This window comes from Physella acuta, unplaced genomic scaffold (assembly GCF_028476545.2).
Source record: "Physella acuta isolate Inbredline_101_S28 unplaced genomic scaffold, ASM2847654v3 ptg000916l, whole genome shotgun sequence".
Taxonomy (NCBI): domain Eukaryota; kingdom Metazoa; phylum Mollusca; class Gastropoda; family Physidae; genus Physella; species Physella acuta.
The window spans coordinates 659,993-687,601 of NW_026732433.1; the positions used below are offsets into that span (position 1 = coordinate 659,993).

General features: G+C 35.8%; 2 protein-coding genes across 2 annotated transcripts; both read right to left on the reverse strand.

Moving 5' to 3' along the window:
* Nucleotides 1-4: 4 nt before the first annotated feature.
* On the reverse strand, nucleotides 5-27,457 carry LOC131953299 (hepatocyte growth factor receptor). The gene is made up of 13 exons (XM_059316433.1): nucleotides 27,368-27,457; nucleotides 26,140-26,264; nucleotides 25,469-25,546; nucleotides 25,160-25,247; nucleotides 24,464-24,715; nucleotides 23,534-24,053; nucleotides 5,188-5,319; nucleotides 4,651-4,734; nucleotides 2,997-3,181; nucleotides 2,457-2,566; nucleotides 2,063-2,222; nucleotides 1,647-1,780; nucleotides 5-855 (listed from the first exon to the last, which is right to left on the reverse strand). Exons 1-13 carry the CDS (start codon nucleotides 27,407-27,409, stop codon nucleotides 222-224), a joined length of 2,544 nt encoding a protein of 847 aa, XP_059172416.1. The 5' UTR covers nucleotides 27,410-27,457; the 3' UTR covers nucleotides 5-221.
* Nucleotides 6,026-15,741, reverse strand: LOC131953301 (mucin-2-like). Its single transcript, XM_059316434.1, has 9 exons — nucleotides 15,378-15,741; nucleotides 13,038-13,130; nucleotides 12,401-12,483; nucleotides 11,671-11,764; nucleotides 8,641-8,756; nucleotides 8,229-8,414; nucleotides 7,651-7,738; nucleotides 7,102-7,356; nucleotides 6,026-6,622 (listed from the first exon to the last, which is right to left on the reverse strand). The coding sequence occupies exons 2-9, from the start codon at nucleotides 13,080-13,082 to the stop codon at nucleotides 6,062-6,064; spliced, it is 1,428 nt and encodes a 475-aa protein (XP_059172417.1). The 5' UTR covers nucleotides 13,083-13,130; nucleotides 15,378-15,741; the 3' UTR covers nucleotides 6,026-6,061.
* Nucleotides 27,458-27,609: the final 152 nt, after the last annotated feature.

A 27,609-nucleotide genomic window follows, 5' to 3' on the forward strand; every position in this document is an offset into this window, starting at 1 on the left:
AAATTATATATATATGATCATAGACAGTTGATGGAATTGTTCTAGTGGTTGAAAACAAATAATGATCTTTTTTCCTATTTTTAACTTTGCAAGAAAATTTCAGTTAGAACACAACTATTATTAGAATATTGTGATTACAAGACGAAATTTTCACAGATAAAAAAAAAAGATAATCAAATTTCTTTTAAAATATAGGTTTGTGATGATTTAAAATTGAGCGACTATTTATTCAGCATGTCTGATTCGTCATCCGTTAACTGCTCGCCCGCGTCAGGCTCTAGAATAAAGTAGGAAGGCTGGTCTACGGGTACCGCACCCACAACAGGGGTGTTCACCGTGCTGATGCAACCCTGTGAGTCTGCTGCATCCGGTTTCGAAATTGCGTTTCCGGTTTCCTGTTTCGAGTGTGTAAAAGATGGCGGAGGCTCGTAATTGTCCACCAGTTGATAAAACGACACTTGCATGCTTTGATCGACATCTTTCTGGGATGCGCACAATGGCATCGTGATGTACACGTTCGCCAGGACCTTGACTTTTGACTCGACCTCTGAACCTGTGACCTTTATACCCGCAGAATCTTCAAGTTTTGTTTCAGTATTTTCACAACTCTTTTCATTCACATAAGAAACCGATTGTTGCAATGGTGCATTGTTTAGGTTGAATGTTAGAAAGGAGATATTGTTGTCCAAAGCGGATGTTCTATCGCCAGAACCGGAAGAGCCTTCGGCGTGATCAGTTACGGAGTTGGTGGTTGTAGATTCTGCTCCGATAAACGACAAAAGTTCTTGGCGGATTTTTTTAAACGTGGGTCTTAGACGCGGGTCTTTGGCCCAGCAGAACATCATTAGCTTGTACCTGTAATCAGAGAGTGTTAATGTTTGAAGCGTTTGAGCAAAAAAGTAAATTGCTGCTGGAGTTAATGAAATCGGTGCTATAACTGTTACTGTGTTGTCTGTTTGCGACTTTGGAAAAAATCGATGTTTCAAAGTTAAAATTAGGGTTAGGGATAATGTTGATCAAATACCGATGTTTCGCTTTTCGGTATGAACCGATCTATTGTTGATATTTACTTATAGAATTACCATTTGTTGGTTTCTTTTTGTTATAAAATAAACTATTTGGTTATAGAATGACCTATTGTTGTTGTTTGGTTATACAATGACCTATAGTTAATTTTTGTTTCACGAAGTTCAAATAGATGTTGGTGTTTGTTATCGACCTATTCCTTATGTGTCGTAGAAACATTCTTGATGTTCATGTTTGGTGGGTATTGATTTAAAGTTGATGTTTTTGTATTGCTGGCTTAATTCTGTTATTTTTTTTGTAGCAGCAAATCTAGCGCTGATGTAGTGTGTAGACTGAAATAATGTTGATGTTTGTGTGATATTGACGGACTTATGTTGATGTTTGTGTGATATTGACGGACTTATGTTGATGTTTGTGTGATATTGACGGACTTATGTTGATGTTTGTGTGATATTGACGGACTTATGTTGATGTTTGTGTGATATTGACGGACTTATGTTGATGTTTGTGTGATATTAACGGACTTATGTTGATGTTTGTGTGATATTAACGGACTTATGTTGATGTTTGTGTGATATAGATGGACTTATGTTGATGGTGTGTGATAGTGATGAACTTACAGCTCGTCTGGGCAGAAGAACGGGGCCGGCAGACGTCGACGTCGTAAAAAGTTGATGATGTCCCAGCCGTCAACACCAGGGTAGGGGGTCATCCCTCGGGTCAACATCTCCCACAGAACCACACCAAGTGACCACTGGAATGGATGACACGTAAAACTACAACAAATGTGAACTAGCTTATTCTAATACTACTAACGATTTATCAATTTACAATGTTCTGTATGCAGTATATGGTAACTATGCTATTCCTATGGTCCTCTGCTTCCATTTAACAATAACAAATAACCATAAAGCGGCTCATTATATCAACATATTTGCTATTTTTTAAATTGAATAAATAAATAAAAAATCCGAGCTAATTTGGTGTGGCAGAACAACCAATCTCATTTTAAAAAAGTGTGTTGTATGTAACCTACCACATCAGACATTGTACTGTAAGCCCCCTTTTCTATACTCTCTATAGCCATCCACCTAATTGGCAGTTGCTTCTTGTTGTCGCTGGTGTAGTAGCCTTTCTCATAGATGTCCCGACACAGACCAAAGTCGGCCACCTTCACACGATTCGAGCTGTCCAGCCTTTGTACAGTACATTACATAACTTTGTTATCAGTATTCTTTTTTAATATACATTATGGAATAACAATTATCAACGAATGGTATTTTTTTAATCTACTATTAAATGTAACTAAAAATAGCATACATGATGTTAAAATAAACTCAAAGTAAATTAAATATTGCAAATTGGAAGACAAGCACAAGTTGAAGCAGATTAAAGTTTTTAAAGCACGAAAAAGTAGAAATGGCACGTACATACAGTTCCTAGCTGCTAGATCGCGATGTACAAACTTCAAAGAACTTAGGTAGTTCATGCCGTCTGCTATGTCGGCTCCAAATTTAATGACGTCATGCAGCGTCAAAACCTGATATTATCAACACCATCAATTAATTTTTTTTCTTTGATAATTAAACTGTAGAAGTAATTTGCTTTAAAATGTACTTGATCTCTGTACCTGCTAATAGTTTTTGCTTTAACATGCATCTTTATTGACGACCATCTAATTATGTATCGTATTTTTTAACAACCAACATAACTCTACATTTAAATAAATCAAAATTACAAATAATTAATTTTTAAAAGCTAGTTAAACTTTATTTGAGAAATCTTTAACTTTATGTTTTCATTTTCCAAATCAACACTTGTTTTTCTTTTCATATTTGCTCCTACTTTATTATCCACTTATTCTGTTACCGCTACTAGCTTACCACGTATTCATTACCAACTTACCACCAGGCTGTCACACTGTTGTCACTTACCACACTAATGTCACTTACCACACTATTGTCACTTACCATGCTATTGTCACGGATGTAGGTCAGCAGATCTCCCCGGTCCATAAAAGGCAACACGACGTACAGGTTCCCTGGCTCCTTCTCCGACAGGCCGATTAGACCCAGCACATTTGGGTGCTTGAATTTTCGCATGAACAACGCTTCTTGGACAAACGATTTCAAGTCTTGGCTGCTGGACATTGGGTCTGTGGAGATGTAGACCATTAGCAGTGGACATTGGGTGTGTGGAGATGTAGAGCATTAGTGCTGGACATTGGGTGTGTGGAGATGTAGACCATTAGCAGTGGACATTGGGTGTGTGGAGATGTAGAGCATTAGTGCTGGACATTGGGTCTGTGGAGATGTAGACCATTAGCAGTGGACATTGGGTGTGTGGAGATGTAGAGCATTAGTGCTGGACATTGGGTGTGTGGAGATGTAGAGCATTAGTGCTGGACATTGGGTGTGTGGAGATGTAGACCATTAGCAGTGGACATTGGGTGTTTGGACATGTAGAGCATTAGTGCTGGACATTGGGTGTGTGGAGATGTAGACCATTAGCAGTGGACATTGGGTGTTTGGACATGTAGAGCATTAGTGCTGGACATTGGGTGTGTGGAGATGTAGACCATTAGCAGTGGACATTGGGTGTGTGGAGATGTAGAGCATTAGTGCTGGACATTGGGTGTGTGGAGATGTAGACCATTAGCATTGGACATTGGGTGTTTGGACATGTAGAGCATTAGTGCTGGACATTGGGTGTGTGGAGATGTAGACCATTAGCAGTGGACATTGGGTGTTTGGACATGTAGAGCATTAGTGCTGGACATTGGGTGTGTGGAGATGTAGACCATTAGCAGTGGACATTGGGTGTTTGGACATGTAGAGCATTAGTGCTGGACATTGGGTGTTTGGACATGTAGAGCATTAGTGCTGGACATTGGGTGTGTGGAGATGTAGACCATTAGCAGTGGACATTGGGTGTTTGGACATGTAGAGCATTAGTGCTGGACATTGGGTGTGTGGAGATGTAGACCATTAGCAGTGGACATTGGGTGTTTGGACATGTAGAGCATTAGTGCTGGACATTGGGTGTGTGGAGATGTAGACCATTAGCAGTGGACATTGGGTGTTTGGACATGTAGAGCATTAGTGCTGGACATTGGGTGTGTGGAGATGTAGACCATTAGCAGTGGACATTGGGTGTGTGGAGATGTAGACCATTAGTGCTGGACATTGGGTGTGTGGAGATGTAGACCATTAGTGCTGGACATTGGGTGTGTGGAGATATAGACCATTAGCAGTGGACATTGGGTCTTTTGGATATTAGACGTTTTGGTAATAATACATCTGATGAAGATAAAGGAGTACCCAAATAAATAGCACCATTTTGATCACAAGATATTTAAACTTATACGACTTATATGACTGAATCTAAAGCAATTGAGAAGTGTGCTGGCCACAGGATCACCCTGCATGCTGAGGTCTCTGAAGCAGATGTACTCTACTTCATCTGCCCCATGTGTCGTGGGAATGAACGGGAATACATGATAATGATTCACTAAAGACGACATTTAAAAAAAAACATTGAGTATAAGTTTAAGTTTAAAATTACTTTAAAAATTATATATGAAATGTGTATTTCTTTTTGCTTCAAGAATAAACAAGGCCCCACCTTGGAGAGTCTTTAGAGCAACTTTAGAGCCACATGTCATATTCCCGTCATCAAATATCCCTTCGTACACACGGCCAAAGTTTCCTAAGTAAAAGATGAAGAAAGGGTTTAAGGCCACAGCGGTTGTAAGCCTTAGTTAATGTAAGGGGATTTGATATGCACAACATAAACATTAATGGACTAGTTTGTTATCATCACCATTAGCCACAGGATGTTAATTTTAACACTAGTGGTAGAGACCTAGACTGCTAAACCGAGAGTCTCGAGTTCGAATCCAGGTTCAAATCAGTGGAAGGTCCCTGAGTGCACCCAGCTCTGAAGGGTGCCTAACTTACGTTACGGAAACAAAGGCGGCTGACCACACTATCCCTTCATATTCCGAGCACAATGAATATATATATATATATATATATATATATATATATATATATATATATATATATATATGTATATATATATATATATATATATATATATATATATATATATATATATATATATGGGCTAAGTACGGCTACAAAATGCACTTGTACGAACCTTCTCCTATAGCCTGCCCCACGGTCAAGCGGTCAAGACTGATGATTAGCTTGTCCATGTCATCTTTCTTGTCCGGCTCTATGACAGTATCCAGTACCTGCTTCAGGGTAGGCAACACGTTCTCCCCGCTACCTACAGGCATCGATATGTAGAGAATACATTAACTAATTTTTTTAAAAGTATTATTGATAAAATATGTCACGAGTATGCACCCCCAAGCAGATGAGGCTGGATAGCTGGGGACAACAACACATCAAGGTGGGAAGACTACTAACTCAGAAAAACGTTTGCTTTTTAGTTTATTTTTGGATAACAAAGGCTATGGAAGAAAATCTAGAATTAGAAGCAGACTGAAATGTACGTAACGTATAGTTATGTTGGAGGAAATCTTATTCAACATTACAATTAAGAAAGAAGAAATAATCGATTTGCCTATAGCTATTACTAGACTGGATACTAAACTTCTTCAATTGGATAAAACATTTTGATGATAAAAGTTGCTTTTAAATTTAAATTAAAATGCATTATAAAATAGATTTTCTATTATTTATTTTCCAAAAAAATTGTTTTATCATGGATATAGAAATCATTAAAACAGATCACTTTTGCTTTTCGAATTCTATTAGACACATCTTTTTTTCTAATAAGGTGAAGTGTAATATTAAGTAACAAATTACAATTAGAAATATATCTAGATTTTAAGACAGCCATCTCTAACTAAATCTGTAGTCCACAAACAATACACGTCAAAGAAATTAACTAGATAGAATATATCATGTCGGATGGTGTTAAAGTTTTTAAAAAGCTAGCTAGATAAACAAATTTGGAGGTAATAGTTTTTAAAAAGGTAGCCAGATAAAAAGCACCTTGATGGTTAGTGTTCAAGTTTTGAAATAGATAGCAAGATAAAAAAAATACCTTGTTGAGTACTGTTGCGCCCATTCATCTCTTTCTTGGCTTTAGACTTCGATCGCAGAATGACCAGCAAGCAAACAGCTAACAAAACAGCCGAGGAACAGCCGCCGACAGCAGCAAATATAGACAGCATGGGGTCGCCGACATTCACCTGGTGCCAATGTAGAGTAACCGTGTGGTTATCCTTGAAGTTGCCCAGTGTGATGGAAACATTCACGTAAAGCGGTTCATTCGACGTCTCGTTGTTTAGAAATCTGGATAAATTAGCGCTGAGTTTTTTCAGTGCCTTGGTAAGTGCTTGTTTAGTACCATCAGCAACTGCATTTAGCTGGGAGTCAGTGACCAATTTCGGTGATTGTATCACATGATCAGTGTTAGGGTTATACTTTTGGTTGTGTAGGTTGACTTCCTGACTACTGCAAATTAAATCTGTTGCGCTTGCCTCAAAAACTTCGCAGTTTAAATCTTCAATTTCTATTTTTATATCTTCCATCTGCAACCATGATGGAATTCTATTGCCCTGGTTTTAGAATTATAAACATTACACAAAAGCTTATACATAATTTTTACGTGTAGAAGATTTGAATTAATATATTAGAGACAGTTTTATGTTTTAAAATATAAGTTTGTACAAGCATTAAAGACAACAACGTTTCAATATAACATCCAGTATTAACCTACTAGTTGATAATTTATCCAGTGAAAACGCAAAACTAGATAATTTGTGATAAGAAAAAAAAGCAATTCGACATTAGTTTTCAGAATATAAGACTTCACTTCCCGTAACAATTCGTAAAACGAAAGAGATGCTCTATGTAACAATAAACAAAATATAGGTATGCGCATAGATCTGTAAAAATACAATTACAAATAAATCCTTCAGTGATGATAAAATTAAATTAAATATGCACTCCACATAAAATATATTTTGGAGTAAAAATATTTCTTTTCGTTTGACATAAAAGCAATATGTCAGCAAAAATAGTTTGAATATCCTACCCTTAAAATAAACACAACAAACGTGTCATTGTACTGGAAAACTTTAATTCCGTGTACAAGAAGCTGGTGAAAACTGGGGTTTGGGTGGATCTCGAATGTGACGGTGTGCTTCTCTTGACCGTCGGGCTGAATGACTAGAGGGTAGGTCACAAAACCTTTGGGGGTGAAAAGGTTTTGTGTGATCGACCCAGCAAGGTTGGGAGATCGACATAGTATTTCTGTTGTATCAGCTGGTGAGTTACATTCAAATGTCGTCTGCAAGAGAGAAGGTATAAGTTCAAACACTACAGTAAACAAAATAGTTATAAAATAATCTCTTTATTCCTTGGTGAGCAGAGTGAATATACAATTAGTATAATGCATGTTTTATATCGCAATACATAGAGTATATGTCAATATGTAAACCAGGCATCAAAGAAACTTTAAAATATCATACTACGTGTTCAAAGTCGATTGTAGTTATTTAGATGTTAGAAAATGGATTTTTGTTGGATAAAAATAAAAGACCATACTACGAATGAAATATATGAAACAAAATGTTTCTCTTACGTTGGTTGTGGGTTCATAGCTGACATCCAGATATACAACAGTTCTGCTGGTGAGAGATTGACCTGTGATGTTGATCCACGTACCGCCACTGTTGGGAGAAGGGTAGAGAGAAAACAAAGTGTTCTTTAATACCGAGGTTGTGATAATAATTTTAAAGTTATCTAAATAGATCATGGTTACTGAAGTATACAAATAATATTTTATAGCATTATGTTTTTATAATGTCTTTGTCGCAAACAATTCACTTTGTTTATCAAGATTTTACTATGAAGAACTTATCTTCACTATACCTGCATTCTGTACCTGCATCTCAATTTTATAGAAACTCATTTACAGTTTACCAGCACTATCACAACGCACTTTATTATTAAATCTTTCCTTAACAAAACAGCTTAACTTACCATTAGTTTACCTTTCTATCACAGCTTACCTTAATATCACAGCTACTGCTAACATACCATTACAACGTACCTTAATATCAAATTTAACTTACCATAACAACCAACCTTACCATTACAGTTTACCTTATCTTCACAGCTTAACTTAACATCAAATCCTACCTTAACATCACAGCTTACCTGATCAAACTTTTGTTGGGAGATACAAAAAATGGCGACTGCTGTGTGTTGGTGTTCATTGTGGTGCTGCTAGTCGTGGTGCTGCTGGTATTAGTGCTTCTAGTCGTGGCGCTGGTACTTTTTGTGCTTCTAGTCGTGGCGCTGGTACTTTTTGTGCTTCTAGTCGTGGTGCTGCTAGTGGTGGTGCTGTATAAATACAATAAAACAGTATGATATCAGTTTTGGAATCGTATACAAACCTGTATACACATAAAAAAACCATATACACGCTGCAAAAGCATGTAATCACTAGAAACGTACACACGCTACACGTATCTATACACGGTAAAACATGAATACACCCAACAAACGTGTATGCAGATTACAAACGTGTACACATTGCAAACATATGCACAGGCTATAGTGTATCAACCTTTCTGTATTCCTTTGATCATGTGTTTGTGTGTCGCGTTCCGGTGCTATCGTGATTTGAAGTTCCCCATCGTTTTCATTCGGAGTCCCGTTTCCTATTGCAGGTATTTGGGTTTCCTGTAAATGAAACTTAACTTTTGTCATTACAGACATTGAAGAGCTATTATTAATAGAGTTGCATAGACAGTACGCGCTAACACAAACATTCTTAAAATTTTCGGAGGTGGCGGTGGGGGGGGGGGGGGGCGAACTAAAATTTTCGGGGGGTACGGACGGGACAGACACTGGAAAAAGTATATATATATTTCTATATAAATTCTATCTCGTTAAGGGAGGGGGGGGAGCAGTAGATGTTTTTCGGGGTGGTAGGTGGAGACCCCCGACGAGGTGCCTGGAAGAAACTCACCTTGAGACACATCAGCATAAAAGTCCGCCCCAACCCACCCCTTATTCCCAGAAGTGTGACGTAACTACGGATGGTCTGTAGCTAATGTTTGTTGAGACGATAAATCACAATATGTTTCACATAATGTTTCACATTTTGCACCGACATTTTCTCACATAGAAAAAGAACTTAAGTACAGCTTTCCATTCTTTATATTAAGTGGCGAAGTCAAGTTCTGGCTAATGGAAATTTATTTAAATTAGCGAAGCTGACGTTTAAATTGGTGTTCCTTGCTTCTAAAAGAATCGTCTCTTATATATAAAATAACTATTTAGAATTTTACAACCTCTTCTTTTTATACATACACTAGCGTACCCGACCCCGCGCGTTGCCGCGGGGATAGAAGAAAGTTTGACGCGTGACCTTCTTTTCTAAAAATGAGTTATTTAAATGTAAACAATGCCTGTTCTTGGATCATAAATATCAGGACACGGGTTTACCTACACTACCGCATGAAAACCTTGAGTGTACATTAATCACTAACCCAAATAATATGGTGCAACACACTTCGGTGACCGACTCTGTGTCAGAGACGTAGAGGGGCGCTCTAAAGGCCCCCCCCCCGATTACACTACTGCATTGGCGCTGCGTTCGACCCCTGACTCCTTAAAACTAACAGGCGCCATCGTGCCAAATAGTTTCCTGTTAATAATGATGTCGATTTCGTCATTCGCTTAAGTGACACAAATGAACAGGATTTTACTGATGCAATATGCTAGCGTTACTAATGGTCTATTATTAGACGCTTGATCTCAATTTCTGACTGAATTGTCTAACAATAGATGCTTATTGCATCATTCGCAAAGTGACGAAACTCTACAGTAGGCTCCTCATATTCAAAATTTATTTTTTCATCTTTCTCAAGGTGACGAAACTGTACAGAAGGATTTCCTCGCGTTACAAAGTTATTTTTAGAAGCCTGTTGTAGTTTTACCGCTGAATATAGTAGTACCCCTTACTCGCTATGCAGGACGCTCGATTAACGGATGCCAAGTTCCAACTAAATCGCTCTAAAACTCTGGGTGCCAAACCGTGTATTGACGAAAGTTGTACCCTATATGGCGCCGCCCGTAAGAAACTTTGGTTTTCTTTTTCGCAGAAATATTCTCGGGAGTATTCTCATCTACTCCCTAAAGTTTCATGGCACTCGGATGAACCGCATCCGAGTTTTATTTTTTATATACCGTGTATAGAGAAAAAAAATCGCCCCCCCCCTTCCGGTGGTGCGCCGCCCTTGCAATATAAAACAATATTTTTTGCAGAACCCTACCATTGAGTGATCTAATCATCTCCCCAAAGTTTCATGGTACACGGATGAACGGTGTGAAAACGAAATTTTATATACCGTATATAGAGAAAAATCTCACCCTCCCGTGGCGCCGCCCTTGCGAAATAAAAAATTGTTTTTTTACATAACCCTTTCCTAGAGGGTTATAACGAACTACCCAAAGTTTCATGCCTATCGGATAAACGGTGTCACTGCAATTCACTTTTATTTTTTTATATACCGTAAAAAGAGAGAAATTGGACCCTCCCCTGGCGCCGCCCTTGCGAAATTAAAAATTTGTTCTTTTACAGAAACCTTCCCTAAATTGTTCTAATCATCTCCCTCAAAGTCTCATGGCTATCGGATAACGGTGTCATACCAAAATCGACTTTTATTTTTATATACCGTATATAGAGAAAAATCGCACCCTGCCGTGGCGCCGCCCTTGCAAAATTAAAAATGATTTTTACAGAACCCTTTCCTAGAGTTTTATAATGAACTCCCCAAAGTTTCATGGCGATCGTGTGAACGGTGTCACCGCAATTCACTTTTTTTTATATAACGTATATAGAGAAAAATCGCACCCTACTGTGGCGCCGCCCTTGCGAAATTAAATATGATTTTTTTTACAGAACCCTTCCCCAGAGTGTCCTAATCAACACCCCCAAAGTTTCATGCCTATAGGACGAATGGTGTCACTGCAATTCACTTTTATTATTTTTATATACCGTATATAGAGAAAAATCGGACCCTCCCGTGGCGCCGCCCTTGCGAAATTAAAAATTATTTTTTTACAGAACCCTTCCCTAGAGTGGTATAATGAACTCCCCAAAGTCTCATGGATGAACGATGCCAAACCAAAATCGACTTTTATTTTTATATACCGTATATAGAAAAAAACAAATCGCGCGAATTTGAAATATTTTTTTTCGCAGAAACCTCCCCAGGAATATTCTCAACAACTTCCCAAAGTTTCACGGCGATGTGATCAGAGGTGTAGTAATGCATAAAGGACACACAAACACACAAACACACAAACACACATTGCTTTTTATATATATAGATACATACGTATATATATATATATATATATATATATATATATATATATATATATATATATATATATATATATATATATATATATATATATATATATATCAAATATGTGACTGTGGGAAAAACTACCATCACCCCAGATTAGGTTGTTGTTCCATATTAAAAGTGCTGGCTCAAAGGTTATTAAACGGATTAAAAAACAACACGAAATTGTTATGAACCAGGAACACATCACTAATTAGAAAAGAAAATTGTCTTACATTGTGTGAGACTAGCGAGTTGTCTTTCAACTGGTCAGTTGCTTGTGTCTCTGTGTGAGGTGACACCGTCGTGTTAGTGTGGAGAGTGGTGGGGCTGCGATGGTTGGGGCAGCGAGAGGGGAACAATAGAAAAAAGAACAAGTTTGAAGCAAATAGAGATACAGTTTATCTGTGTGAAATCGGACGTCACTATAATCTCTGCTAGTAAAGGTGACAAGTTAGGAACGATGTATAGAAGTAACCTCGGCATATGAAGAGATAGTGTGGCCAGCACTATGCCCAGCCGCCTTTACTTTCCCTAACGAGAGTAAGGTACCCATTAGAGCTGGGTGGACTCCTGGATGTTCTGAGGACTTAAACCCTGATTCGAACTCTACACTTTCGAATCAGCAGTCGTATGTTCTAGCATTCGACCATACCGTCCCATAAGCTGGTATGGCAGCTATTCAAAAAAATGCTTGAAATTTTCTATGCGATAATGAAGCACGGGATAGCTAAAGATGTATATAATTAATCTCGCTTTTAATTGGTGAATAAAATCAACTTCAATTCAATTTCTGCCAAGATTAGATTTTACAAATATTTTCAGTTGACTCGGTTTTTTAAAAATATTTTTCTAATGTCCGTGTTTTAACTTGATGAGAACCATTACAAGATTTTGTTGGTAGTCTAATACCATTTTCACAATTAAAATTATCTGTTGATGAATAAGCAAGGGGAAGTAACATACCTCTCACTAGACAACGGGTTACTTGTTAGTGTTGAGTTATTAGCTGGTAGTGTGGTATTTGCTTTTGTGGCCACTAACGATGTCTGTATATAAACATTAGAAACAGTTGTGTAAATAACCGTTACTTCAGTGGATTAATATGTTTACTTTATGTCTAGGCTAAAAAAATGAAGTGTTTTAAACTAATAGTGAAGTCAAATTATGTATTATTATAATTATGATTATAAAATAATATTAAAATAATGTATTAGTGAAGTCAAATCATGTAGTTTTTCCGTAAGGTGTTATAAAATAAAAATGTTATTGAAATTGATATTTTTACAATCATATTAAAATAACGTATTCGATTAAATAGAAAACTAAAGTAATTATTTTAATTGGAAGCTAGTCCGCTAACTAAACTTGTCGTATTGTCTTATCAACTTATGCCATGTAAACTGCTTGAGCTTCTAAGCTAGTTTGCTAACTAAACTTGTCGTATTGTCTTATCAACTTATGCCATGTAAACTGCTTGAGCTTCTAAGCTAGTCCGCTAACTAAACTTGTCGTATTGTCTTATCAACATGCCATGTAAACTGCTTGAGCTTCTACCTAGCCACTCAACCCCCCCCCCCCCCCTCCACCCTCCGCCACTTACCAGTGTTAAATAAACGAGAAGATAAAACCTGAAGCTCTTCATCATGTTTGTGTCACGTGATACATAACTCGTATTTAGCTCAAGTGTCCTCAGCTATAGAAAAAAGATTAGAATCCATGCATTTATTTTATATATATATATATATATATATATATATATATATATATATATATTTTGTATATATGTATATGTTTATATATATATATATATACATATATATATATATATATATATATATATATATATATATATATATATATATATATATATATATATATACATATATATATATATATATATACATATATATATATATATATATATATATATATATATATATATATATATATATATGTTTGTATATATGTATATGTTTGTATATATATATATATATATATATATATATATATATATATATATATATATATATATATATATATGTATATATATATATATATATATATATATATATATATATATATATATATATATATATATATATATATATATATATATATATATATATATATATATATATATATATATATATATATATATATATATATATATATATATATATATATATATATATATATATATATATATATATATATAAACACACAAGTAACGGTCCTTTACAGATAGGTTTTTCACTGGCCGGGACCCCAAGTAATAAACAAATGGTATTTTATACAATATGAATGTATTGCGAGAACATACAGAGGCAGAAAGTCCATTTCATCTTTATATATATAAAATGTGACCAATTGTGACCAACGGTGAGGTTAATAAGTAAGAAAAAGTATACAAGTAGCACAAATGTATAGATTTTTATCCTTTTTTTGCCTTATTGGTTATTGTATAGCTTTGCTACATGCTTCATTTGTTCAGGCATTACCTCCACTCGTTTACGCTTTGTCCAAATAGTTTAATACAAGTAATATAGTTTTGGTTCAAGTGCATCACTTATAAAATTTTAGGGTGCTAGTTATTAATAACACGAAGAGCAACTAGTTTGCATAGTGACGCCCTTAGTTTTTTTTCTATCTTATTTTTAGTGTTGGAAGAGATTCCCTCCAACTCAATTAAGTATACGTGTCAACTGGTTTTGTGCTATTTAGGCCGTTGACTCCGATTTCAGCCAGCTCTTCGTTTTGGGTTTGCTTCCATAGCCTTAGTCCAAACAAGAACAAACTACAAGACAGCAGTTGTTTGATTTTGGAGTTGTCTTTGATAGAAGAAACTCGTGACTTATCGGTTTAGCATACATGAGCTTTACCACTCGACCACGCTGACACTCTACGCCCTTAGCAATTCGTGTAGTTTCAACATACATATTCCTATTCTTACATTTTTTAAAAGATTTGACCAATCATTGTCTGCAATTATTTTAGTTTTTTGAAAGATGTGTAGCAAGTTGTTAGCGAAATGAAAAAGCTAAATTATAACTATATAATGTCATTTCTTGTCAAACCGACAGTTTAAAGATTGTTAAGGAAAGCGTTCATTATTGTAATCTATTTCAAGTGGCGGATTTGATGATCTATCCGGTCACTTTAGTCTATCTCTTCCAAGTTTATTTTAATGAATAAATGGCGTCTTTAAGTTGGGTTTTCGAAACTCCATACAACCTTTTGCAATTATTTCGACAACAAGCACTTTTTTCTGTACGACAGTATCAGCAGGGTAGAATGAAAACAGACGTCAATCACACTCGAGACGTCAGTTAGATGGGTGCATGGACGTCAGTCAGAGTCGTTAGCTACGTGGACACATGGACTTCAGGCTCGAGTTAGATATGTAACTCTAGTTTTTAGAGAAAATTTAGCACTCTGCACGCTTGAGAAATCACCGACCTAACTCTTAATCTTACATTTCATCAATGATGAGCAACACGACTAGAGTATAATTTTAAAGTTAAATACACGCAATGGCCTTACACGTAAGACGTAAGAAAACAAATCTCCAAAAAAAGGAAAGAGCGAACCAAAATCGAGTATTGAAAAAAAAATCCCGATTAGCATGATTCAAATGTAAGTCATGATCATACAGTTATGATAAAATCTGCAACAATTAAACCTGGCCAAAACTAATTTCTAAACAAGAATAAACTAAAAACTGTAAACATTTTCAAGCTAAAAATAATGTGTAACAAAAGACAACGTTTTTAGATACGTTTTAGGTAACCTGAGGTCAAACTCTGAAACTCATAAAGATAACATAGGTATGAATATTGTCAAAATTAGTGCTCACCGTCAAGATAATACAACTATAAAAACTGTTCAAATATGCGGCTCACCATTTGGATTGCATATACACAAAAAAAGTTATACAACTCACCACAAACCATTTCTGTAGTTGCTTATTAACATCTGAACCAACCAGTATGAAACACGTTGCCGGTATCTTTCACTATATCCTCCAGCATAAGTTGAAAATCTTCTCTTATATGATGTATTTTAATGTATAAAAAACGCAATATAAATTTTTAATTTCATTTATACAATATCTGAAAAGTATACCCAGTGATATAGCACAATATATAATCCATAAATATATTGTTTTCGACTTTAAACGTTTTCGACACAACAATAACACCCTGAATACACAACTATAACAACAATGTCACTGTGGAGTAGGATGTAAAATAACACATGCCACCATCACGTCACTACTCATCCGCTGACCGGCAACATCACGAACTCTGAAGTGTGGGCCCTCAACTGTCAACTTGATGACTATAGTGTACACAATGTTTTAACAGTTAACTGCGTGGTGAACTTCGCTCGTTAGAAATAGCTCCTCTGGTATTTCCTTAGGATGTTTTCACTGTCTACTCAGGAAAATGTACATCTTACTCTTAAGCACTGTTTCTTGATAACATTTTTTCCCGTGTCGGGCGTTGGGGGCGCGGGGAGGGGGGAGGGGGGGGCTTGAAACTTTCGGGAGGGGATGGCGAACTTAAATTTTAGAAGCGGGTGTGTGTACACTGGATACAAAGTTTATAATTGTCTATTAAAAATATGATATCTATTTCGCTCGTGGTGGGAGGCAATAGACATGCTTCGGCATAATACAATGTTTTACTGAAATTGTTGATGCTAGTTCGGATAACCAGTACTCATAATCAACTCAACACGTCTTTCACTGAATTATTATTCATAGAAGTCTAAGCCAGGAGCCAGCCAGAACGATGGGCTGCCCCATTTTCAGCAAAAGTTTGGTTCGAAATAGATCCTTACAAGTTAGATACGTTCATTGGATTTTAGCTCTTTAATTAGTTAAATTATGCTGGTGGAATCATTCAGTGGGGAGGGGTGGTATTCGTTAACCAAGATATCATTCGTATAATATATATATATATATATATATATATATATATATATATATATATATATATATATATATATATATATATATATATATATATATATATATATATATATATATATATATATATATATATATATATATATATATCTTGTTGAATTACTTCGAATCACCAACGCGCGCCAACAACGCTGACAACACACAGGGAAGTGAATCAAACTGTGAATGAATATCCGGGTTGTTAACGTTAGTTCAAAGAATGGTTCATTATGCGAGTTACGCCTAAAGTTAGAAGTGGTAAGTGGTAAATGACGTTTTGGAATCCGCCATTTTACTAGGTCCAGTGGGACAACAACGTGTTGTATGTAAAGGCAATGCGCATAATTGTTTGCATAACTGGTATACTTTGGTTGTTTTGTTTCGCCCTACGAAACCCATGATCACGATCTGTTAAAAGCGCCTACTACTGTATCTCTCATTGTGTGTATAGATTGGGGGGAGGGGGGTAAATATCAGTATGTTTGTAATACTAAGAATTTTTTAGAGCGAACCCCGTTTAAAAATCAATCATCTTTCCGGGTATTAAAATACTAATTTTCAAAGTCGTTTTATAGGAATTGTTGTTTCATGTCATCTAGATGTTAATTTTAATAAATAATCAGACTGGCTAGAATTATTGATTTGATCTGTATAGAACATGGGTTCCCAACCTGGGGGTCGCGACCCCCTTGGGGGTCGCGACCCCCTTGGGGGTCGCGAAGGGCTTTCTGGGGGGTCGCCAACTGGTAGACTAAACTCTAGCAATAAATAAAAAACATGAATATTTAGAAAAATATTTAAAATTCGGCATTACTAACATCACTGGAAATGGAATAGAGAATAAACAATTTGTAGTGTGCAAAGTTGTTCTTAGTCAGGAGTCTATGAAAACTTCCAATCGTCAATTTGAGACGAGTCATTTGAACACACCAAAAAAAAGATATGTAGTTCTTTTGTCGGCATGAAGCTAGTTGCAAACGTCAGAGACTTGATCGAACAGAACGTTTTTACCAAGAAAACACAGCATTAGTGCAAGCATCATGTGAAGTAGTATTAGAAATTGCTAAGCAAAAAACCTCTCACACAAAGGAGAAAATCTCATCAAACCATGTATGCTGAAGATGGTCAAATTAATTCTTGGGGATTCCAGTGCAGTAAAGATGCAACAAATATCTCTGTTTAATAATACTATGCAGCGGCTTATGTTAAAAGACAAATTTAGAATGAAATCAAGCTTGCACCATTGTTTGATTTTCAAGTTGACGAATCGACAGAGGTGAGTTCGTGTTCGCAGTTGCTTGTCTTTGTGAAATATATTCATTCAGATGTTAGCAAATAAGAGCTGATGTTTTGTGAAGATATCATGGAGAAAATAAATACGTTTTTTTGAAACTGAGGGATTAAAATGGGAAAACGGCTGTGGGGTTTGTACGGATGGTGCGTCGTGTTTCAGTACGCTGGCTGTCAATAGGAAATGTCAATCGTGTTTTTGAATTGAAAGATGAAATCAAGATGTTCTTGGAAGTGTAAGGAAACAAGACCTTTTGATATACTTTAACGACATGATGTGGTTGGAGAGAGTATCATACCTAGCAGATATATTCGAACATCAACATAAGCTTAACCTGATAAAGGAACGAATATTATCTCTTTTCATGATAATCTCTTGGCATATTTATCAAAGCTGCAAAATTGGCGAGGAAAAATAAATATTTGAAATACTGCCATGTTTGAGAAACTCTGCAGTGTGGTGTGACAGATAAAAAATTTAAAGGATTCTGTGCATCTTGAACCTCTTGACGAACTGCGGAGTTATTTTCCCCGAGCTGAAAGAAGAAGAATCTGCATTGTCACCCATTCTCTGCTTTCCTTGATGTTACCAGCATTGCCGATGAATAACAAGATGAATTCTTAAATTTGCAAAATTTAATTGTTAATGCTAGTTAATGCTTGTTAATAGCATGTAATTTTGCTTATCGTATTAAAACAGTTATCAAGAATAATTCATATTGAAAGTCTACTAGAAAATATTAATTTAGTGCTTATTATTTTCTTTACTAATTTCGACTTGTTAATTATATGGGGGTCGCGGGTCACTTACGTTTTATGAAAGGGGGTCACCACTCGAAAAAGGTTGGGAACCACTGGTATAGAAGATTGGAGTGTTTGCTATTAAAGGATCCCCGCTCGATTAAATGGTCTAGTAATTGGCTACTAAACAGATGACTAATGTGGTGGTTGTATCCAAGTACAAAGTTTAACAACGGGAAATATGTAATGTTTTTATTTGTACTTTGGTGAACCTTTTTTTTTTTAAAATTACATTTTATGAATTAATGGCCATCTGTGTATGTGGTCCTCGCTCTACTTACCCCGTCATTATTTCATGTTGCTAAAAATGTTGTTTTAATTCTTTTTTTTTTGTTTCGGTATATTTTGTTATTAATTTAAAAATTATAGATAAATACTGTGAATATTGACCGAGCTCAGTTTCTATTTCACTAAAAACGAATAACTATAAATAAAGCGGGAATTATCGCCTCCGAATTTTCTCGTATGTTAATTTTTACTTTCTTCATAACCGAGTGTAGAGAATGCATTGTAATCGTGTATAAAAAGCTGATAATTTAAACTGGCTTATTTCCTTGATAGAGCAATGTACCACTTCCGGTTACCGGAAATTGTACTAATGTTGAAATGAACCTTCGCATAAAATCTAATAGTTATGGGGCCCTATTTGCAAGTTTGTCTACCTAGCTTTAATGGTACTCGAGATATTAGCATTTGATAGACCGTAAGTAGAGTACGTATACTTTCCGGCTACCGGAAATTACTTAAAAAATTGAAATAAAACTCCAAATATGATTTAATACTCACACATTAAATTAAATCAAAATTAGTGCAACGGAAATCAAATTATCTCGATTTAGATTTTTGCACGATTACAATGCATCCTTTATACATCGCAAACGATAGAGTGGGGACACGTAAAACGGCGAAAAAACTATTAAAATATCATTACATTTTGTAGCACGATTACAACACTTTCGGTTTACTCTGTATACAAGAAAGTGAAACGAATAATTTAAGCATAAATTTACAAGAAAGTGAAACGAATAATTTAAGCATAAATTATTTGGACATGCTAAAATAAATAATGAAATCATTTAAACACCATAATTTTAAATCTTCATTTATTTGGCTAACATAAAAAATAGCAAAATACATTTCATAGAGACTAACACTATATGCACCGTTGAAGAATATATTTTGATAAGCTGAAATTCCACAACAGAATGGTGAAATACACACACTTTTTAAATCGTAACAATACTCTAATAATGTATTTGTGTATGTTATGGAAAGACTTCTTCATAGTTATCAATCACATCGTGATAGACCCTGTCTGCTTTGTCTGTAGTGGGCACGTCTTGGTGAGGTAGATAATGAATATAGTCGTAACCATCTATGGCCTGAATGTAATCCATGTCTAAGGCTGAAGGCGAAGCTTGAGAGTTTGTGCCTTCATCAGCAGCTCCACAGAGGAATCTGCATTCTGGTATGGTCATCACCACGTCGAGATGTTTCTTAACAGTACATGTGTCATTAGTGTAAAAATGTGACTTTCCTTCTGTCTGTATGTTGCCGCAGTTCACGTGAGTTACGTTACTGTCCGTATTTGCTGTCTGGGTTAGGTTTTCTCCTTGCCTGTTATCTGTTTGGTTCAAGCTTTCATCGTTGACCTGACCAATGATTCTCAAAAAAGACCGTAGAAGCTCCTCGAGAGATTGAAAATTTGGCCTGAGACCTGTATCAACTTGCCAGCAGGACCACATGACCTCGTATCTTAAGTAGACAGAAAAAGTCTAATTAGTTTGAGTCTTACCTGATCATAAACGTCACATAAATATTTCAAACATTAAAGCTTGTCCATAAAACCCTCATCCTTTTTTCTACGTTATGCAGTGATTGGGCAAGTTTAACAAAAGTTCATAGCAAAACGTATGTAAAATACGTATACTTACAGCCTGACTGGGCAGAAGTACGGCCTAGCCAGACGACTCTGCTGCAGATGGCCGTGGACTTCAGAGTTCTGTAGACCAGGGTAGGGGATCAGCCCACGGGTCAACAACTCCCACATTACGACACCAAATGACCACTTTAAAATATAGAGAATAATTATTTCTTTCAACATTTAAAACAACACTTATGGACAAATTAAAGTAAATCTGTTTTCATAAATATAAGGATGAACCAAGCTATGATCATTTTTGTTTAGTAAATACAGTACAAAATGACTCACGACGTCCGACTTAGTAGAGTAGCAGCCAACCTCAATACTTTCTGGAGCCATCCAACGTATGGGTAACATTGTTTTGTTGGTGCTGGTGTAGTAGCTAGAGCCGTACACTGATCGGCACAGGCCAAAGTCTCCAATCTTTACACGAAGACGGTCGTCTAGACTATGTCAACACATTACAAAAAATGTTTCTTTAGATATACATACAACTTTGTAAAAAACAACTATTGGAATACACGTTTTCTAGATTTGAAATTTGAAAGTGGTAAGAAAAAACTAACAATAACTAAGTATAACTGTCTACATACTGAAAGCTATAACAAAATCTTACAGACAGTTTCTGGCAGCCAGATCTCTATGAACAAAGTCCCTGATACTGAGGTACGCCATGCCGCTAGCGATATCTGCCCCATACTTCAGGACATCAGAGAACTTTAGAGTCTAGATGTAGGAAATGTGCTTTTCATTTTTTTAAACTTTCAGTTGGATTTAAATTGTATAAATGTAATATATGCACGTGAGCGGTCATAAAAAACGCGTTTAACTTGTAGTGTCGCCTATAGTTTAGAATAGTATAGTTTTATTTGACATAACTGTATGTAACGCCGTGTTCTTTTAAAAATACTACCAATATTCAATAGTTTAATTATCGTCTAAAAACCCTGAATTTCTTAGTAGACACACCTTACGTTCTAAGTTCTCATGTTTTTCACATCATCTGGTTGGTTATTTTTGCATGGGAAAAGTTATATATTTGTGTGATGACAGCTGTGTGAATTTAAGATTTAATGGATTGAATTCTCACTTTCGCTTGTCATTGTCCCCATGTAGATTCATACTTTCACCTACGAACCATGCTCGTTTCAGTTAAGCACCCGCTCTTAATTCTCGCCATGTATCCGGAAGAGGGAGACCGGGCCAGACGGTCAAAAGGGCACCTGAGTCTGTGTCTTCGGCAAATGGAGCGAATGTGTGGTCAGTTCTTTACATAGCCCATTTTACATTCGCAAGTGCCCATGGGTAACCATTAGACTTTTCTGGACTTTGAGGATCAAAACTACAGCCCCAGCAAAGAATATATAAGCATTCGAAAGAAGGCCTTACATGGAGCGATAGAAAGATTTAATAAAATGGGGGTTTCCAAGGGATGCATTAAATTTCTACATAATTACAGACTGGGAAACGTGAATTTGTAGAATAAGCTTCTTCTATTCAGAAGATTTCATAACACTAAACCTAACACTATCTTACCCTAGTGTTCGGACTAAGTTTATGCTCAATTTGTAAGCAAATCAGTTAAGGAATATCTTATTCCGCTATTTGACAAGCGTATGATGTATACGTATGATTATTGACCGTAGTTAGGATGATGTCCTTTCCTCATTGTGAGTGAGACAATCAAAAAAGGTGACAACTGGTATTTTGTGACGATAAGTGACGATATATAAAAAATCCTTACCACAGACTTGTCGCGAATTAGTGTGAGAAGCGCCCCATTTGACATGTATGGTAGAACCACGTAAAGATTGCCTGGTCCATTTTGTGCCAGCCCTACAAGGCCGAGAACTCTTGGGTGTTGAAAGTCTTTCATCACCAAAGCTTCTTGAATATATTGCTTCGGGTTTTCAAAATGGGACTGAGTATCTGTATTTCAATCGGTAAAAAAGCTATAATTTGGTATAAACCAAGCTATTATAATTATTAAACGTATAAAGTCAGTTAACTTTTACCTATCATTGTTTTTATTGCAACTCTAATTGCTTCGGTTTCCGAGTCCTTTGCCAGTAGTCCTTCATATACTCGTCCAAAGTTGCCTTAAAACGTTTATAAAACATTTCTTTTTATAAACACACACACACACATATATATATATATATATATATATATATATATATATATATATATATATATATATATATATATATATATATATATAGATCATTCGAAAGGCAATAGAGACTTATTCGATTGAGTAATACATGTTTTCAGAGCATTTTGAAATTTCAATAAGAATGTATTTCAATAAAAAATGGCATCATGTGTAAGAAAACTCCGAGGCATGTATTTGCCTATGCGCCAACAACTCGTTAAAAAATTGTGTTTTCGACGCGAAGTTAGTTTGATAAAGATAAAGCAGATTGAACGCCGTGAGCAACGCTTGAATTTGTACTGTTCTGTTGTAAGTATTGAAGAGGTTAGAACATCACTGGGAGACGTGCATAGATCTAAAATCAAATTATGACAAGAAATATACAATTCTGTGAAGAAAAAAAACAAGTTTTATTGGCAGATGCCATACTTTTCAGACAGAGCTCGATATAACACATAGTACCTCCACCTCAGAGATGATGTCATACTAACCTTCTCCTATGGCCTTCCCCACTGTCAAGCGGTCAAGAGTGATGATTAGCTTGTCTATGTCATCTTTCTTGTCCGGCTCTATGAAAGAGTCCAGTACCTGCTTCAGGGTAGGCAACACGTTCTCCCGGCTACCTGCATCAATCGATACGTATATAGGCTATGTATAAAGTCAAAGAAGAGTTGATACATAATTTTTAAATAATAATGACGACTTCTCACACAGGCGAGTGGTTTTCGTGTTTTATTATTTTACCCAATTAAAAATGTGTCCATATATATCTATCAAAATAATTTAAACAGCTTGAAGTAGATATTGAATTTTGATAGTCATTTCATTTATTTTGTTGAATTGTGTGCAACATAACTATAAGCAACCTTTAAAATAAGATAACATTAGTAGAAATAGGATTAAATGTAGGACAAATATTACCAGCAGTGATTTAACCTCTACGCCAAATAAAAGTACCTTGTCGGGCAATGTTAAGACCATACACAACTTTCTTGGCTTTAGACTTTGATACTCGCAGAATGACCAGCAAGCAAACAGCTAACAAAACAGCGGAGGAACAGCCGCCGACAGCAGCAAATATAGCCATCATGGGGTCGCTGACATTCACCTGGTGCCAATGTAGAGTAACCGTGTGGTTCACCTGGAAGTTGCCCAGTGTGATGGAAACATTCACGTAAAGCGTTTCATTCGACGTCTCGTTGTTTAGAAATTTGGATAAATTAGCGCTGAGTTTTTTTAGTGCCTTGGTAGGTGCTTGTGTAGTACCATCAGCAACTGAATTTAGCTGGGCTTCAGTGACCAATTTCGGTGATTGTCTCCCATGTTCAGTGTTAGGGTTATACTTTTGGTTGTGTAGGTTGACTTCCTGACTACTGCAAATTAATTCTCTTGTGCTTGTCTCAAGAACTTCGCAGTTCAAATCTTCAACTTCTATTTTTATATCTTCCATCTTCATCCATGTGGGAATTCTATTGCCCTGTTTTTAAAATAAGAAAATTAGATTGTGCAAGCAAAATGCTAAAACAATATTAAAAAGAGTAGAACTGACCCACTAACTCATAAATGACCTAATAACGAAACAAGAACAGATTAAATGCGCTAGAAACTGAGCTAATGTGGGCATGTCACACGAACTAATTGCCAGTCCAGAACAAGAATGCAGGTCACTGTGTCAATACATAGAAAAGCTGAGGGAAAATACGTCATTTGATAGAAGATGTCTAAAATTGGACTAGTCTACCAACATCGGAATAACAGCAGCAAAGCACGAAGACGGCGGAAAATTATGAGAAAATCATCTGCTGTACCGTAACGACTCCAATAAGTGTTAAGGGATGATTGATCAATAGGTAATTATAGGAAGTGAAAAGATTTTGAATATCCTACCCTTAAAATAAATGTAACGAACATGTCATTGAGCAGAAGAACGTTTATCCCGTGGTCCATGAGCTGGTGAAAGCTGGGGTTTGGGTGGATCTCGAATGTGACGGTGTAGTTCTCCTGACCGTCGGGCTGAATGACTAGAGGGTAGGTCACAAAACCTTTGGGGGTGAAAAGGTTTTGTGTGATCGACCCAGCAAGGTTTGGAGATCGACATAGTATTTCTGTTGTATCAGCTGGTGAGTTACATTCTAATGTCTGCAAGAGAGGTTGTATGACTTTAAGTTTAAAATTTACAATATTTAGATAAACACATATTTCATCAGGTAAATAGTAAACATTTTGTGTATTCCTAACTACCGATTAACAAGACATCAATCAATAGTTTAAATTTCTGATCTGTACTTTAGCTATTGTTTTTTATAAATTTTTATTCATTAAAAACTGTCAGCCTTCTCAACGCGATTCAAGGAAACAATCAATAGCCTTAGTGGTGTACAATGGAAAATAAATAAACCGGAAGTTTAAACCAGAAAATTAGATCTTTTTGAGGTGTAAAACGATGAAAAGTGTCAAAATTTCATGCGAATTTTGTGCACAATTACAATACTTCCTCTATACTCTATACGAGAAAGTAAAAACAAAACACTAAACTGAACAATCAATAGATATAACATAAGAGAAAAATGTCTTTTCTCTTACTTTGGTTGTAGGTACAGAGCTGACATCCAGATATACAGCGTTCCTGTTGGTGACAAATGGACCTGTGACGTTGATCCACGTACCGCCACTGTTCAATAATATTTTATACTAGGGTATAAAAGTAATTTTAAATATTATCAAAGTCTATATAAGTTTCAATCACCGTAAAACATTGAATAGCATTAGTTTATCTGTTGCATTGAGTCCCACACAAACAATACTGAGGCATGAACTATTTTCAGTTTTAACATTTGACCTGAAGTATTTCAATACACAAATTACCGCAAGCTTTCTGTCTCCGCATCTTACCTTATCAAAGTCTTGTTGGGAGAAACAAACAATGGCGTCTGAAGTGTGTGGCTGAATATAGCGTAGGTAACCGTGGTGCTTAAGAAATGAATATAATCATACAATTTAGAATTGGTCACATTGAGCATTAAAGGTAACGTGTTTGTTTATTTATTTATTTTAATTTATTATTAAATTAAAAATCTAAAGCTGTCTTTGAACCAACCCTTTATACGTAAATCTCAAACTTCACGTTACATTTAAAAAACCGTATGGATGGTATCAGAATTTAGGTTATATCTTTTTTCATGTTTCATTTGTGTATATTGAACTGTCTTTAAATATATAATAAAGAACCTGGACCCACAAAAATAAATGACTAGTGATTTGTTCTGTTCGGGGCCTTCATAAATCGATGAAAGGGCAATTTTGGGCAAACATTCATGTTTAGTTCCCGAGTTCGTATCAGTGAAGTAATTGCGTCTAGCATCGTTAATAGTCACCTGAGCTGTCATGAATTGTGACTTGTTAATGATAGTCACCTGACTCACACAGGTAGTCACCTGCTATAACACTAACCTCATATACAGGAGGATTACAATAAACAAAAACTGACCAATTAACACGACCTTTAGTTAACTGTGTGATCAAACTACAGACATAAATACACGACTTAGAAATATACTATTAACCTTTTAGTAAGTTCCTGGTAAGATCTCTGTGTTGTGTGTCGTTTAGGTATTGTGGCGTATGTTACTTTTGGCGCTGGTCTTCTTTTTTGTTTAGCCTTATTTTTATCCGCAGCTATTTGTGTTGTCTAAATAAAATTCAACATTAATCATTACAAGATATTGGAGAATGTGTTAACAAGATATGCATTATGATGGCTTTAAGTGTTTTCTTCTTATTTCTTCTTCGTTTTTAAATTTAGTATTGGTAGGGATTCTCTACAACACAATTATGTATTACGTGTTAACTTGTTATGCGTCATATAGACCATTGACTCCTATTTCAGCCTGCTTTTCTTTTTTGGATTTGCTTCCAAAGCCTTTGACCAACCAAGAACAAACTTCAAGGCAGCAGTTGTTTGATGTTGGAGTTGTCTCTCCTAGAAGAGTTGCTGTCCCCAGCTAGCGAGCCTCATCTTCACGGGGCGCTTGTCTTGAAAGAGCAGCTTTAGGGTTACAAAGTTACAGTGTTAATTCAACGCCCTAATAAAACTAATCTCCAATAATTCCCATGCTATTACAGTGCAGAATGGAGTCTAAAACAACAGCTACACTTCCGTGTTGATGCTCGCCCTCTTGATGAGAGTGTCTTTAAACCGGCATAATCTCCACGCTAGCAAAAAAATATTGACCATTACAGTTAACGCTCTCTTGACCGAAGGATTAACATGCTGACCACGCGACAGCCTGTTTATTCAAATAATGTGTTAGCTAGTAAAGTTATTTTACTACCCTTAGTGCCCATCAATAACAAAATATTATTGAGGCACAGTGCAATGGTTGAACATATGCAGGCTACTTGAATGGGTAGTAACTTGGCTAAAGGGTCTTCTATAAATGAAGAAAAGAATGTTGTTGTTAACCCCTCATATCATATATCATCAAACATAGTCAGACACACTCTGATGAATTCACATTTGATCAACCATCCTTACCTAAATGCCTGTTTTTACTTTTTTAAAACAGCTATTTTAAAAAAATCTATTTACCTTGTCCAAGATTTTTATAACAATTTGCAAAAAATATTTTAAAAATGCAAAATGACTTCAAATTTAAGTTAAAAACTGAAGGGCCCCCTCCCCTTCCCCCTGGCCGATCCATCTTTGATTCTCATGTTCATTCTACTACAACCCCTTGCACACACATATACATACACACACACACACACATACACACACACACACACACTTACCAGTGTTAAATAAACCAGAAGACAAAAACTGAAGCTCTTCATCGTGTCTGCCTAACGTTTTCATACATGTCTCTTGTGTTTAGCTCGTATTTAGTTTAAGTCTAGTCTGAAAACTTGCTGTTGAAAACTCACTGTAATCTCTGTATTTACATCGCTTTAAAAAATGCCGCTATATATATTATAAAGAAATCATATATATATATATATATATATATATATATATATATATATATATATATATA